The sequence below is a fragment of the Myotis davidii genome, unplaced genomic scaffold (assembly GCF_000327345.1).
Source record: "Myotis davidii unplaced genomic scaffold, ASM32734v1 scaffold6, whole genome shotgun sequence".
Lineage (NCBI taxonomy): Eukaryota > Metazoa > Chordata > Mammalia > Chiroptera > Vespertilionidae > Myotis > Myotis davidii.
The window spans coordinates 3,626,368-3,639,360 of NW_006383011.1; the positions used below are offsets into that span (position 1 = coordinate 3,626,368).

Genomic DNA, 12,993 nt, shown 5'->3' on the forward strand with positions numbered 1-12,993 from the left:
TAATTTAAAGTTCTTTTCAACTTCTGATATATCCTGCTAATGATAAATCCTTTCTCATCTTTGAAGAATCTTTTGTGACCGTCAATGTAAGAAATGTCCAGTCCTGTAGAGAATTTTTATAAGAGTTAATTTGAGCCAAACTGAAGACATGTGCCAGGAAGCAAGATCTCAAGTGCTCTAGGGCAGTGGTCAGCAAACTCATTAGTCAACAGAGCCAAATATCAACAGTACAACGATTAACATTTCTTTTGAGAGCCAAATTTTTTAAACTTAAGCTATATAGTTAGGTACATTGTTATTAACTTAATTAGGGTACTCCTAAGCTGGCCTTTGCTAAAAACGTCCTCATTTTATAATAATAAAGCCACCAACACAAAATAATTACACTTCTTAAATTGATGACAAAAATACCTGTAGGATTTGCAGCTAGTTGGAAAAATACAGGTAACTTGATGCTTTGAGTAGGTACTTTTGTCACCTGTGCACGATTTGCGGACGCAACTAGCACTAACCACTGCACAATGAGACTGCTGACTGACTAGCTCACCCAACTCATGCGTGAATTGTGCACCTCGCTGGCGCTGTGTATCCCGTCACCCGACCGACCGACACCCCCTGACTTCTAACGCCACTTCTTCAAAATAGACTTGCCCAGGCCGAAAACCGACTTCTACGTATGGGCCACGAAGTTTCAGTTGCACTGTAAGTGCGCGCCCGCACGTGGTATTTTGTGGAAGAGCCACACTCAAGGGCCAAAGAGCCGCATGTGGCTTGCGAGCTGAGGTTTGCTGACCACTGATCTAGGTTAATACACCTTTTTTTTTTAAATATATTTTATCGATTTTTTACAGAGAGGAAGGGAGAGGGATAGAGAGTTAGAAACATCGATGAGAGAGAGAAACATCGATCAGCTGCCTCCTGCACACTCCCTACAGGGTATGTGCCTGCAACCAAGGTATATGCCCTTGGCCGGAATCAAACCTGGGACCCTTCAGTCCATAGGGCGACACTCTATCCACTGAGCCAAACCGGTTAGGGCTTAGGTTAATACACCTTTGAAGTAAGTCTAACCACACTAAAGAGAGCTCATATTCTTGTTAATTGTCCTATAATTCCATCCCCACCTTACTTTCTCCCACCTCCATGTAATCTTTCTTCCCCTCCCTCCTTAATAAAGAAGATGCAACACTGTTATTCCCTAGGCCAGTGATGGCGAACTTTTTGAGCTTGGCATGTCAGTATTTTGAAAAACCCTAACTTAACTCTGGTGCCTTGTCACATATAGAAATTTTTTGATATTTGCAACCATAGTAAAACAAAGACTTATATTTTTGATACTTATTTTATATATTTAAATGCCATTTAACAAGGAAAAATCAACCAAAAAAATGAGTTTGCGTGTCACCTCTGACAGCACTGCCCTAGGCAGTGGTCAGCAAACTGCGACTCTTTGGCCCCTTGAGTGTGGCTCTTCCTAAGCCTTAGGAGTACCCTAATTAAGTTAATATATACCTACCTATATAGTTTAAATTTAAAAAATTTAGCTCTCAAAAGAAATTTCAATCGTTGTACTGTTGATATTTGGCTCTGTTGACTAATGAGTTTGCCGACCACTGACTAGATGCACAGAAACAATGGACGGGGATTGCTCAAGGCAAACATAAATCTTTATTAAAAAGTTATAGGCCTGGAGCAAGACCACCCACCATGACCTGTCTAGTTGGGAATTTATTATTAGGTCACCTCAGATTACTTTCCAATGCAGCGGTCACCAACCAGTGGTCCGCAGACCACTGGTGGTCCATGAGGTCCAAAAGTTTGGCGACCACTGTTCCAAAGAACCCCCTTTTGTTTTTGTTTTGTTTTTAATATATTTTTATTGATTTCAGAGAAGAAGGGAGAGGGATACAGAGAGATAAAAACATCAATGATTAGAGAGAATCATTGATTGGCTGCCTCCTGCACACCACCTCCTGGGGATTAAGCCTGCAACCTGGGCATGTGCTCTTGATTGGAATCGAACCCAGTACCCTTCAGTCTGCAGGCCAATGCTTTATGCACTGAGCCAAACCAGCTAGGCCCTTTTGTTTTTTATCTACATGACTTACCAATAAACATCTTAAGATTTAAGTTGCTCTTAGAAGCCACAGTTTCTCTTTGATCTCATTAAGAAAATCTAGACTAGGTTCCCGTCATTAATTCAACAGTTAGGATTGAGGATCTACTACATAATCAGAAACATTGGGCAGCCTTTTTGTCAGTGTTTCTGAATTGGCCAAAAATGGGATACCTGCTTTATAGATGAGAATTAGGATGCCATACAGAGAGTCTTGTGCCCACAGCACAAAATTTAAGGAGGTATTCATTCTCAGTGTCATGTAAGTACTAACCCTGCAATTGCATGATCCTGAAATTGAGTGCCTCCTTAATTTCGCACCCTAGGAATCTCTCTCTCCCCCCAGCCTAATGAGTACTTACTATGCTAAGCTTGTAGGTAAAACGTAATTTAGCAGTTACCAGGATCATCGTTGATTTTTGTGTGCTGAATCAGTTTTATTTATTTTTATTTTGACTGCCTATTGAATCATCTTTCTTTTCTTATAGAACTGTACTGTTGTTGATAAGAATTATCCTTGAATATTGCCAGTGTGTGGATAATATCCCATCTGTTACTACTGACATGCTTACTCGTCTGTCAGATTTATTGAAGGTGGGTATGATTTTACTCTGTTATGCAAACATATTTGGTAGAAGTAATTCTTTAGGGTGTGACCTATCTTCCAACTGTAATACATTTCAAGTTTAAGTTATCTTTAACACATTAATTTTGTGACATTTAATTGTGATTAAATCACATGTAACTGGAAGAAGGCCACCTGCTTCTTTCTCACTCTACACTTAGTGATTCCTCATTACACCCATAGAGTTGTTAATGACATTGGAGACAGGAGATGATTTGTTCGTTAGGTGCTGAACATGACTGAGGCCACTTAGGTCAAAAAAACCTGGACTGGTTTCAAATGTGCATGGAAGGAATTCACTGAACTTTACAAAATTCATCTCACTAAGGTTAGCGATTTTTCTTAAATCATTCTTTCAGAATCATTGATGTAAAATAAAAATGTAGTGATAATTTTATTCAGCTGTTTCATATTAACAGATATTTTTAATTGCTAACATGAAGAAAAGGTTTCATTTTTTTCAAATGTCTAATCTGTCAATTAATTTGGTCCCAAAATAGAGTTGTCATATAGTCCAGAAAGATTTTGTTATCCTTTTGAAAATAGGACTATCCAGTAAGAATGACCGAGGAAAATGACTGAACTAGTTCTGTGAATGCAAATTAAAGGATAATTTCTGAACAATTGATTTTTAGAATTTCTTAACTTTTTTCTACCAGACAGTAAATATTATCATTTAGGAACACCCTTACCCCCCTTTTTTTTTGTCATTACATAAATAGATCCTACTTGCTCCTACTAGAAAATTCATTTGGTCAATGAATGAGAGGAAAAAGGAATGCATATTTTTTAACTGTTAGCACATTGCCAACATATGAAGAATAATTTTTAATAAATTGTTGGATTTTTCTCTCTCCTTCCTTTGTTAGTACTTCAATTCAAGAAGTTGTCAGTTAGTTCTTGGAGCTGGTGCACTGCAAGTTGTTGGACTGAAAACAATAACTACAAAAAATTTGGGTATGTATTCTTGAATTTAATTCACAACTGAGGTGTTATAATTACGCTACTATACTCATCGTGTTTTTAGTAGATGTTCTTGTGGCTCTGACCAAAGGCTTTAAAAGTAGCAAGTGCTACTTCCCTTTTTTATGTATTACCATAATTGAAAAATTAATTTCTGGGAAAATGTTATGAGGAATTTCCACTTTAGCAAGTATGTTATTTGGAAGTTGCACCACTGTAGAAAGTTAAGATGCTTTATGTATAAAGTACTTTGGGATGAAAGATATATGAGTATCAGGAGAAAATCAGTTGTGCCATCAGCTTCCTCAGGCCAGTAATACAACTTGAATCCATTTGGAAAATCAGCATGTTCATTACACTATTCAGTACCAAATATGTTGCTTTCTGCTACAATATTCTTCATTTATGAAATAAATTGGGGTTTGTATAAAATTTATTGATTTTTTTTACTTAACTTGATATGTACTTAAAGTTAACTAATATCCTTTTTTGTTTTTCCATGATATGCCTACCACTTGGATCTTTAGCCCTTTCTTCACGCTGTTTGCAGTTAATTGTGCACTACATTCCTGTGATCCGGGCTCATTTTGAAGCCCGGCTGCAGCCTAAGCAATATAGCATGCTTAGGCATTTTGATCATATCACTAAGGTACTTTTTCATGTATTTTCTATTGGAATTGCATAAATTTAATTCCTGAATTGTTAAGTATCTTTTTAGATGTATTCCAAAGGCTTTGAAATGCAATGTTATTTCTCATTACAGGATTACCATGACCACATAGCTGAAATATCAGCTAAGCTTGTAGCGATAATGGATAGCTTATTTGACAAGCTGTTATCTAAGGTAATGATTTATATAAATTATTTGGCTTTGCTTAAAGGCATTGTGACTTTTTCATAGTTGTCTAGACAAATCAAATTCTTCAGGGTTTAGAAAAAAACTCAATAAAATCTTCAGATTGCCCAAATAGTTGATATTCATCTTCTGAGGAGTCCAAGGGGAAGGAGGGATGATTTCAAAGATGAACATCCATATCTTTTCTTTTGGTAAAGTGTTCAAATTGTTTGCTTATTTTAAAAAATTGGGGCAGGCCCCCTCTGGAGCACGCCCATACCTTTCTTTCTCAGACATGCTTTTCTTCTAAAGTTCTAAGGGCCCTCACAACACTTGCAACCAGGGGAGCAATGGGCAGCAGCAGCTCATCCTGAGCTGAACCTGTCTCCAAGGTCCCGTCTCCTTTCCTCTGACTTGGCAGTGAGCCAATAGCAGCCACACCTTGACTCACTTCTGTCACTGTGACTTCTATTTTCCAGTGAGCCATGGCAGCCCCACTGAGGTTCTCTCATGTTGCTTCTTTTATCCTAAGCCCTTTCTTGTTTCACTGTCCCCAGATTTAATAAATGTACTTTATAAATAAATGAATAAACAAACAAATAAATAATAAATTAGGTTTTTAAATGTGTTGAGTTATATGCCCTGGTTACAAATCCTGTATTAAATATCTTTGCAAATATTTTCTTCCAGTCCGTGGCTTAGCTTTTCATTTTCTTAACTACTTTACAAAGCAGTTTTTAATTTTGATGAACTTAAGTTTGTCATTTTTTTTTCTTTTATTGTTCATGTTTCTTGTGTCCTAAGAAATTTTGTATAACCTAAGTAACTAAGATATTTAGTTACTTAGTAACTAAAGTGTTTTCTTCTAGAAGTTTTATTTTTTTAGGTTTTACATATGTCTGTCATCCATTTCTAGTTGATTTTTGTATAAATGGTTGGCCCTTGAATAATTAGAGATTAGGGACACTCACCTGCTGCAGTTAGAAATTCACATGTAACTTTAGACCCTGCCAAATCTTAACTACAGTTGGCTCTTTGCATCTGCAGATTCCCAACCCTGTATCAAAAAGGCTGACCCTTGAACAAACCAGGATTTTAAAAATAATGTGAATAAGTACACCTTCTCAGTTAACGCCTGTGTTACTTAAGGCAGTGGTCGCCAACCTTTTGGACCTCACAGAGCACCGGTGGTCCGCAACCGCTGGTTTAAGGGACAACTGTCATGCAAAATATAAGTCAAAGTTTTGTTTTTGTTTTTTTTCAAATCTAACTAACACCTTTTCTTGAAAAGATTATCTTTTTTATTGGAACCTTTGTTAAAAATCAGTAGACTATCTTTTTGTTAATTTACAACATTTTGGACTCTCTTCTGTTCCATTGATCTATATGTCTGTCTGAACATTGATCTATATGTCTGTACTGTAACATTATTCTAAGTCTTAAAATCAGGTCATGTGAGTCCTTAGAGGTGAAGCCTTTGCTCCCATCCCTCCTCGAAGAGTAGCCAGCCTCTGCGTTGATTGGTGTAGGATCCTGGGCTTAAGGTGTTTTCCTTCCTTCCCTCTGGAACAGGCATGTTTTGTTTCTAATCCTCACACAGAGACTCCAGGGATGAAGGAGTTTGGTGTCTTTTATCAGAGACTTGAGTGTTTTTTGCTTTGTATAAGGAGAGGGTTCGGGGAAGTAGATGGCATTTGTTACTTTTCCCTAGTGGTACCTCTTCCTGCTTGCATGTATCTCTCTCTGGTCTCCTGTCCTGACTCCAGTGTTGCTGATAAGCACCTATTGAAGACCCTTGTGCATGAGTGCAGACTCTCCTGTGGTAGGGTCCTCATGTACTCTATGCTAGTCCACATTTGGCCTTTGAGAATTTGTTAAAATGTTTGTTGTTTTCTTATCTGCTTCTATGTTGATCACTTCTTATTCCTATGAGACAGTTGCTATGTCCCATCTCCTTAGAGGGCCTTGTCACTCTTTGGAATTAGTTACTTGGTTTCCGTGACCTCTGTTCTCTGATGAGTTTAAGAAGTTATTTATAAATTATTCCAGTTTTTTTCTTGTGGTTAAGGTAGTAGCAGCACACTCTTGCAGCTTTCTAAATTTTAAACAGAAGCACAACTCAAAAGTTTATAAACTAATGAATCACACAGTTGCATTTTAAAAGTGTTAATCATATAGTATGTACAATGGCTTTGAAGTATGTACTGTATTTGAAATACTTTCACTTAATTTTTTTAAGAACTTTAAATTTTATTTTTCAGTTACAGTTTACATTCAACATTATTTTGTACTAGAGGCCCGGTGCACGAAATTTGTGCACGATATTCATGCACGGGAGTAGGGGGGTGGGCCCCTCAGCCCGACCTGCACCCTCTCCAGTCCAGGAGCCCTTAGGGGATGTCCTACTGATGGCTTAGACCCGCTCCCCATGGTTCTCTGCTCTCTATGGGGCCTGCCTGCCGGTTGCCGCAGCGATGGGCAAGCAAGCAGGCCCTACTCTCTGCTTGCTGTCTGCGGGACCTGCTTGCCTGCTTGCTGCCAGCGGGGCTGAAAGGACTGGGGGACTCCAGCGGCAGGCAAGCAGCGTGACTGGACCCACCTGGGGGCAGGTCCAGCTGTGCTGCCTGCCTGCCGCCTCCCTACCCTGGGACTGCAGGACTCTGGTGGGGATGAGGGGACTGGGCACCGCCATCTTGTGGCTATGGGCACCACCATCTTTGTGACAGTGTGATGATCAATTTGCATATTCCCGCTTTATTAGATTAGATTAGTTTCAGGTGTACAGTATAGTGATTAGACAATCATATACTTTACAAAGTTCTTCCCCCAATATTTCCAGTACCCACCTGGCATCATTCACAGTTATTACAATATCATTGACTATATTCCTTATGCTGTACTTTATATCCCCGTGACTATTTTGTAACTACCAATTTACTTCTTAATCCCTTCACCTCTTTCACCCTGTCTCCCAGCCTCCCTCCCATCTGGCAACCAGTAGCCCGCTCTCTGTTTCACTTAATTTTTTTTTTACCTTTGAAGACTCAGCAGTCCTGGTGTGCTGCTCAGGAAGCCATCTCTGCTACCATCAAAATGTCCTTCGCCCTTGTTCTTGTATCATGCAATGTCTGCTTTCTGGAACACCAACTAACTTTTAGACACTCAGCTCCCCAAAGGGACTTTTCTCTAATTCATCTTTGTATACTCCAACTAGCAGAGTATCTGACCCCTTCATTCAAGCATACACATACACACACATATGCATACACATACAAGACACATAAATAGCCATGTACTTACATATAAACATATGTCTGCATACACACACCCAAGGAAATATTTATTCAGAGTTTTCTATGTTCCAGGTGGTTTTAGTAAATATTTGTTGAACCTAATATCTGGACCCCTGAAAATGCTACTGCATTTTTTTCAGGTGAGAAGAATTGAAAGCCTCAACTGAGACAATTTTGTCCTCGAAAGGACATTCAGAAATATTGGGAACATTTTAGGTTGTCACATTTGGGAAGTAGGATATGGTATGGTAACTAGTGAGGAGAGGCCAAGGATGTTGCTGAATATCCTATAATATGCAGGCTGCCCTTACAACAAAGAATTATCTAGACCCAAATGTCAGTAGTGTAGAGGTTGAGAACCTCTGATCTAGAGTGCTCATATGCAAAATAACTTGAAAGTGAATTTGATGAGACTTAATCTCTGATTTAATACAAGGAAACAAGGAAAAGTAGGAATAGAAACCAAGTTGGAGATTTCAAGTTTGTGTGACCAGGAGGATTGTAATACCAGCAGTAGTCATTGAAACAGGGAAGGAAATCAGGTTTGGGTAAGATCATGGTAAACTTGGTTACGGAATAGAACATCTAGGAAATGTATGACTTAACTCAATAAGGTGGTTCATGACTAGAGCTTTGTTAGAAGTCATGAGATTGATGAGAGAGAAAAGGGAAGGAAATAAGTAAGGGAAATAAGTAAAGAAACTGCGCTTAAGAGGCAGGTGACAAAAAGAGGAAGGCAAGGAGAAGGGCAACCAGGAAAGCATTGTGCTACATGAGGATAGTATTTCAAGTGTACAAGTGTGTGAAATACTGCAGAGCAATGAGGAAGGGGAACTAGAAGAGTTACTAAATTTAGAAGTTAGAACATCTTTAGTGATTTTTCCAGAGAAATTTCAGAAGATTGTTAATAGTGGAGAAGTGTGGTTTGGGTGTTTGCGATAACCATATTTTTTTAAGGGTTGAGAATAAAGTGGTACAGTATCAAGTTGAGGTGACTGAAGAAATGAGATTGGGGAATGTAAGATGGAAAGAATAGTATCTTTAGGAAAAGCAGGGGTGAAGGAAGGTCTTGGAGAGTTTTCTCCTTTCCCAGGGCTGACATAACAAATTACCACAGAATGAGTAGCTTAAAACAACATAAATGCATTCTCTCATAGTTCTGGAGGCTAGAAGCTCTAAATCAAAGCATTGCCAGGCCATGCTTCCTCTGAAGGCTTTAGTGAAGAATCCTTCCCTACCTCTTCTAGCTTGAGCTTGCTCTCAGTTGTTGGCATTCCCGGGCTTATGGATGCATCACTCCAATCTCTGCTTCTGTCCTCACATGGGTGTCTTCCCTCTGTGTGTCTCTGTGTCTAAATTTCCCTCTCATTTCTTTTATAAAGACACATCAGTGGATTTAGGGCCCACTCTAATCCAGTATGACCTCATGAGGTTCCAAGTAAATGTGAATTTTGGAGAAATACAATTCAGTCCAATATAGATGGGTAGTTAAGATAAGGGGATGTTACCATATGAGATGCCACTTCATAACTACTAGGATGGCTGAAATAAAAAAGACAGACAGTAACAAGTGTTGGTGAGGATATGGAGAAATTGGAACCCTTATACACTGCTAGATGGGATTGTAAAGTGGTCAGCCACTTTGGAAACATTCTGGCATTTCCTCAAAAAGTTAAACATATAGTTACCATATGACCCAGTAGTTCCAGTTCTAGGTATATGCCCAAGAGAATTGAAAAAAATGTACCTACACAAAATAAAATCTGACCATGTATGTTCATAGCATTATTATTCATAATAGCAAAAAAGTGGAAATAACCCTAAATGTCAATCAGTTGATGATTGGGTAAACTGTGGCAGTTATACAATAAAATATCATGCAGTCATAAAAAGTATGAAGTACTGACACTTTCTGCAACATGGAGGAACCTTGAAAGCTCTATGCTAAGTGAAAAAAGGCAGTCATAAAAAGCCACATATTGTTTGATTCCATTTATTGAGATTAGTGGTTGCCAGGGGCTAAGGAGAGGGAGGAATAGGGAGTGACTGCTAATGAATATGGGGTTTCTTGGAGTGATGAAAATGTTTGGAAACTAGTGGTGATGATTATGAAACTGAGTTTACTAAAAACCAATTGGTTGTATACTTTAAAAAGGTAAATTTTATGGTATGTGAATTATGTCTTAGAGCTGTTATTAATAAGAAAAGCAAGGGGATGTTTGATGTATTTCTAGGCTGAAGAGAGACAAACCCTTGGATGGTCAGAACATTGCTTATCTTGGTCCAGTCACATGATGACTTCTACCTGCTACAGCAGTATATTAGAGCTCATGATTTTAATAAACTATATGTTTAGTATATCTAAAATATATTTAGCACAAATATGTCTCATAAATAAAAATAGTATATAATTTAAGCTGTGAATTCTAAAAGGTGGACCAGAAGATGATTATATAAATCATACCAGGTATTGTTCTAGATGTAAGAATAAGAAAATGAATTTACCTAAGTTTAAATTTTTAGTATAGACCATTGTGGAACATGTCTTTCCTTAACCTTAGGGTAAATATCCTACATAATAAAAGCCTAATATGCTAAGTGTCTGTTCGTCCGTTCAACCAATCAAAGCGTAATATGCTAATGATATACTAAGGCCGCTCAACTGCTCGCTATGATGTGCACTGACCACCAGAGGGCAGACTCTCCAACCAGTAGGTTAGCTTGCTGCTGGAGTCCAGCCAATCAAGACTGAGCGAGACGGACACGCCCTAGAGCCCTCCTGCGGTCTCTCCCTGGCTAGCCAACCTCCTGCATCCCTCCCTGGCCCTCATTGTGCACCAGTGGGGTCCCTCGTCCTGGACTGCACCCTCTCGCAATCCAGGACCCCTTGGGGGATGTTGGAGAGCTGGTTTCAGCCAGATCCTGCAGGCCAGGCCAAGGGACCCCACTAGTGCACGAATTCATGCCATGGGCCTCTAGTGGTTATTATATTGGTTATTAAAATAGAACTTTTTTTTTCAAAAATATATTTCATTGATTTTTTACAGAGAGGAAGGGAGAGGAATAGAGAGTTAGAAACATCAGTGAAAGAGAAACATCGATCAGCTGCCTCCTGCATCCCCCCTACTGGGAATGTGCCCGCAACCAAGGTACATGCCCTTGACCAGAATCGAACCTGGGACCCTTGAGTCCGCAGGCTGACGCTCTATCCACTGAGCCAAACCAGTTAGGGCGCATTCTTAAAATCATGTTTTAAAAATCTGTTCATTTGAAGGGCCCACTTTAATGCTTCATCATTGTATATTGAGACAGATTAGTAGCTAACATTTGAGTATTATTTTGTATCAAGCACTGTTTTGTCTTCTTATGGACCATCTTCTAAAATCCTCATAGCAAGTCCTTTGAGATGTAGAGAAATGAGGGAACTTGCCCAATGTCACATAACTAACAGCTGGAAGAACGGGGATTTGAACCCAAGCAGGTCATCTTAAGGAAAGCAGCCTGTGCTCTTAGTCACAAGGTTATGTGTCTTTCTCAAAGTAGATTAGGATATTTAATGAAAAGTTCTTGAGATTTGCAGGGGTAGATCAGATCACAGTTGAAGTGTGAGCTTAAGCACTATATTAGATGTGTAGGGGCGAAAATCTTTGTCTGTGGGACATTAACATAATTTTCTTTATTTTTCCCTGCCAGTATGAGGTGAAAGCTCCTGTTCCTTCTCCCTGTTTCAGGAATATTTGTAAGCAAATGACAAAAATGCATGAAGCTATAATTGACCTCCTTCCAGAAGAGCAAACACAAGTGAGTAGTAATTCCTAAAACTACTTTTTATATATAATATATAATATGCATGTAGAATTATTATGTTTTACATACTTTTGGCACAATTAAGCTTAGTTCATATTCTAATATGATTATATTTTAGGTTGTTATATTGACTTATGGAATATAGATAAAAATTTCTGATTTCACAGTGCCCCTTACTCTAAGTCAAAGCAATAATAGCTTTGCTATATGGTTAGCAATTGTAAAAAGCACATTTTCCATTTGTCCATTGGGTATTAGAGGTCCCAGATTGTGTTTACACAATTTATTATGTTATTAGCTTAAAAATCAGAATTGTCATTTATCAATGAATATGAAGTATATTATTAACCCAAATTGGATAGGGGAGGAATTAGTGATAGTTAATAATCAGATGGCACATAAAGTAAATTAATATGTTTTATTAATGTTTATATCAGCATAAGTGATCTATAATAGGCACAAACCAGGAAAAAGCAAAATGTATAGTCTTTAGCACCTTCCACCTATGAAGTATCCACCTACTGTCCCTACTGTCTTCGTCTACAGAAATATCACAGTTCTCTTCACTTTTTTTTTTGATTAGTTAAATCTTTATTAAGATTATTACATTTGTTCCTCTTTCCCCCCCCCCATAACTCCCCTCCACCCAGTTCCCCCACCCCCCTCCCCCCTCATTACTCCCCCACTATACTCATCCATAGGTGCACGATTTTTGTCCAGTCTCTTCCCACATCCCCCTCACCCCTTCCTTCCCCCCTCTCAAGAATAGTCAGTCCGCTCCCTTTCTATGCCCCTGATTCTATTATAATCACCAGTTCATTCTGTTCATCAGATTATTCACTTGATTTTCAGATTCACTTGTTGATAGATGTGTATTTGTTGTTCATAATTTGTATCTTTAACTTTCTCTTCTTCTACCTCTTGTTAAAGGATACCTTTCAGCATTGCATATTGATAGCTTTGCTGGGTAGACTAATCTTGGTTGTAGGTTCTTGCTATTCATCACTTTTAGAATATTTCTCCACTTCCTTCTGGCCTGCATTGTTTCTGTTGAGAAATTAGCTGACAGTCATATGGGTACTCCCTTGTAGGTAACTGACTTTCTTTCTCTTGCTGCTTTTAAGATTCTCTCTTTGTCTTTTTTGCTTGGCATTTTAATCATGCTATGTCTTGGTCTGGGTCTGTTTGGGTGCATCTTGTTTGGTTGGGACTTTCTGAACTTCCTGGACTTATGTTTTTTCCTTCACCACGTTAGGGAAGTTTGGGTCATTTCACATAGGTTCTCAATCTTTGCTCTCTCTCTTCTCCTTCTGGTACCCTTATGATGCAGATGTTACATTTTAGTCAATAAAAG

The 12,993-nt window shown here is 38.6% G+C and overlaps 1 protein-coding gene across 6 annotated transcripts in view; it reads left to right on the top strand.

Annotated features, from left to right (window-relative positions):
* VPS54 (VPS54 GARP complex subunit) overlaps window positions 1-12,993 on the top strand; it is a 110,459-nt gene that overhangs the window by 92,149 nt on the left and 5,317 nt on the right. For 5 of the 6 annotated variants that reach the window (XM_015557890.1, XM_015557888.1, XM_015557889.1 and 2 more), the window contains 5 exons: window positions 2,605-2,710; window positions 3,611-3,698; window positions 4,232-4,353; window positions 4,468-4,548; window positions 11,526-11,633. In XM_015557890.1, the coding sequence (XP_015413376.1) occupies window positions 2,605-2,710; window positions 3,611-3,698; window positions 4,232-4,353; window positions 4,468-4,548; window positions 11,526-11,633 (505 nt within the window). Of the gene's footprint in view, window positions 1-2,604; window positions 2,711-2,967; window positions 3,070-3,610; window positions 3,699-4,231; window positions 4,354-4,467; window positions 4,549-11,525; window positions 11,634-12,993 lie in introns of all 6 variants that reach the window. The other variant, XR_001512278.1, reaches the window with a different exon arrangement.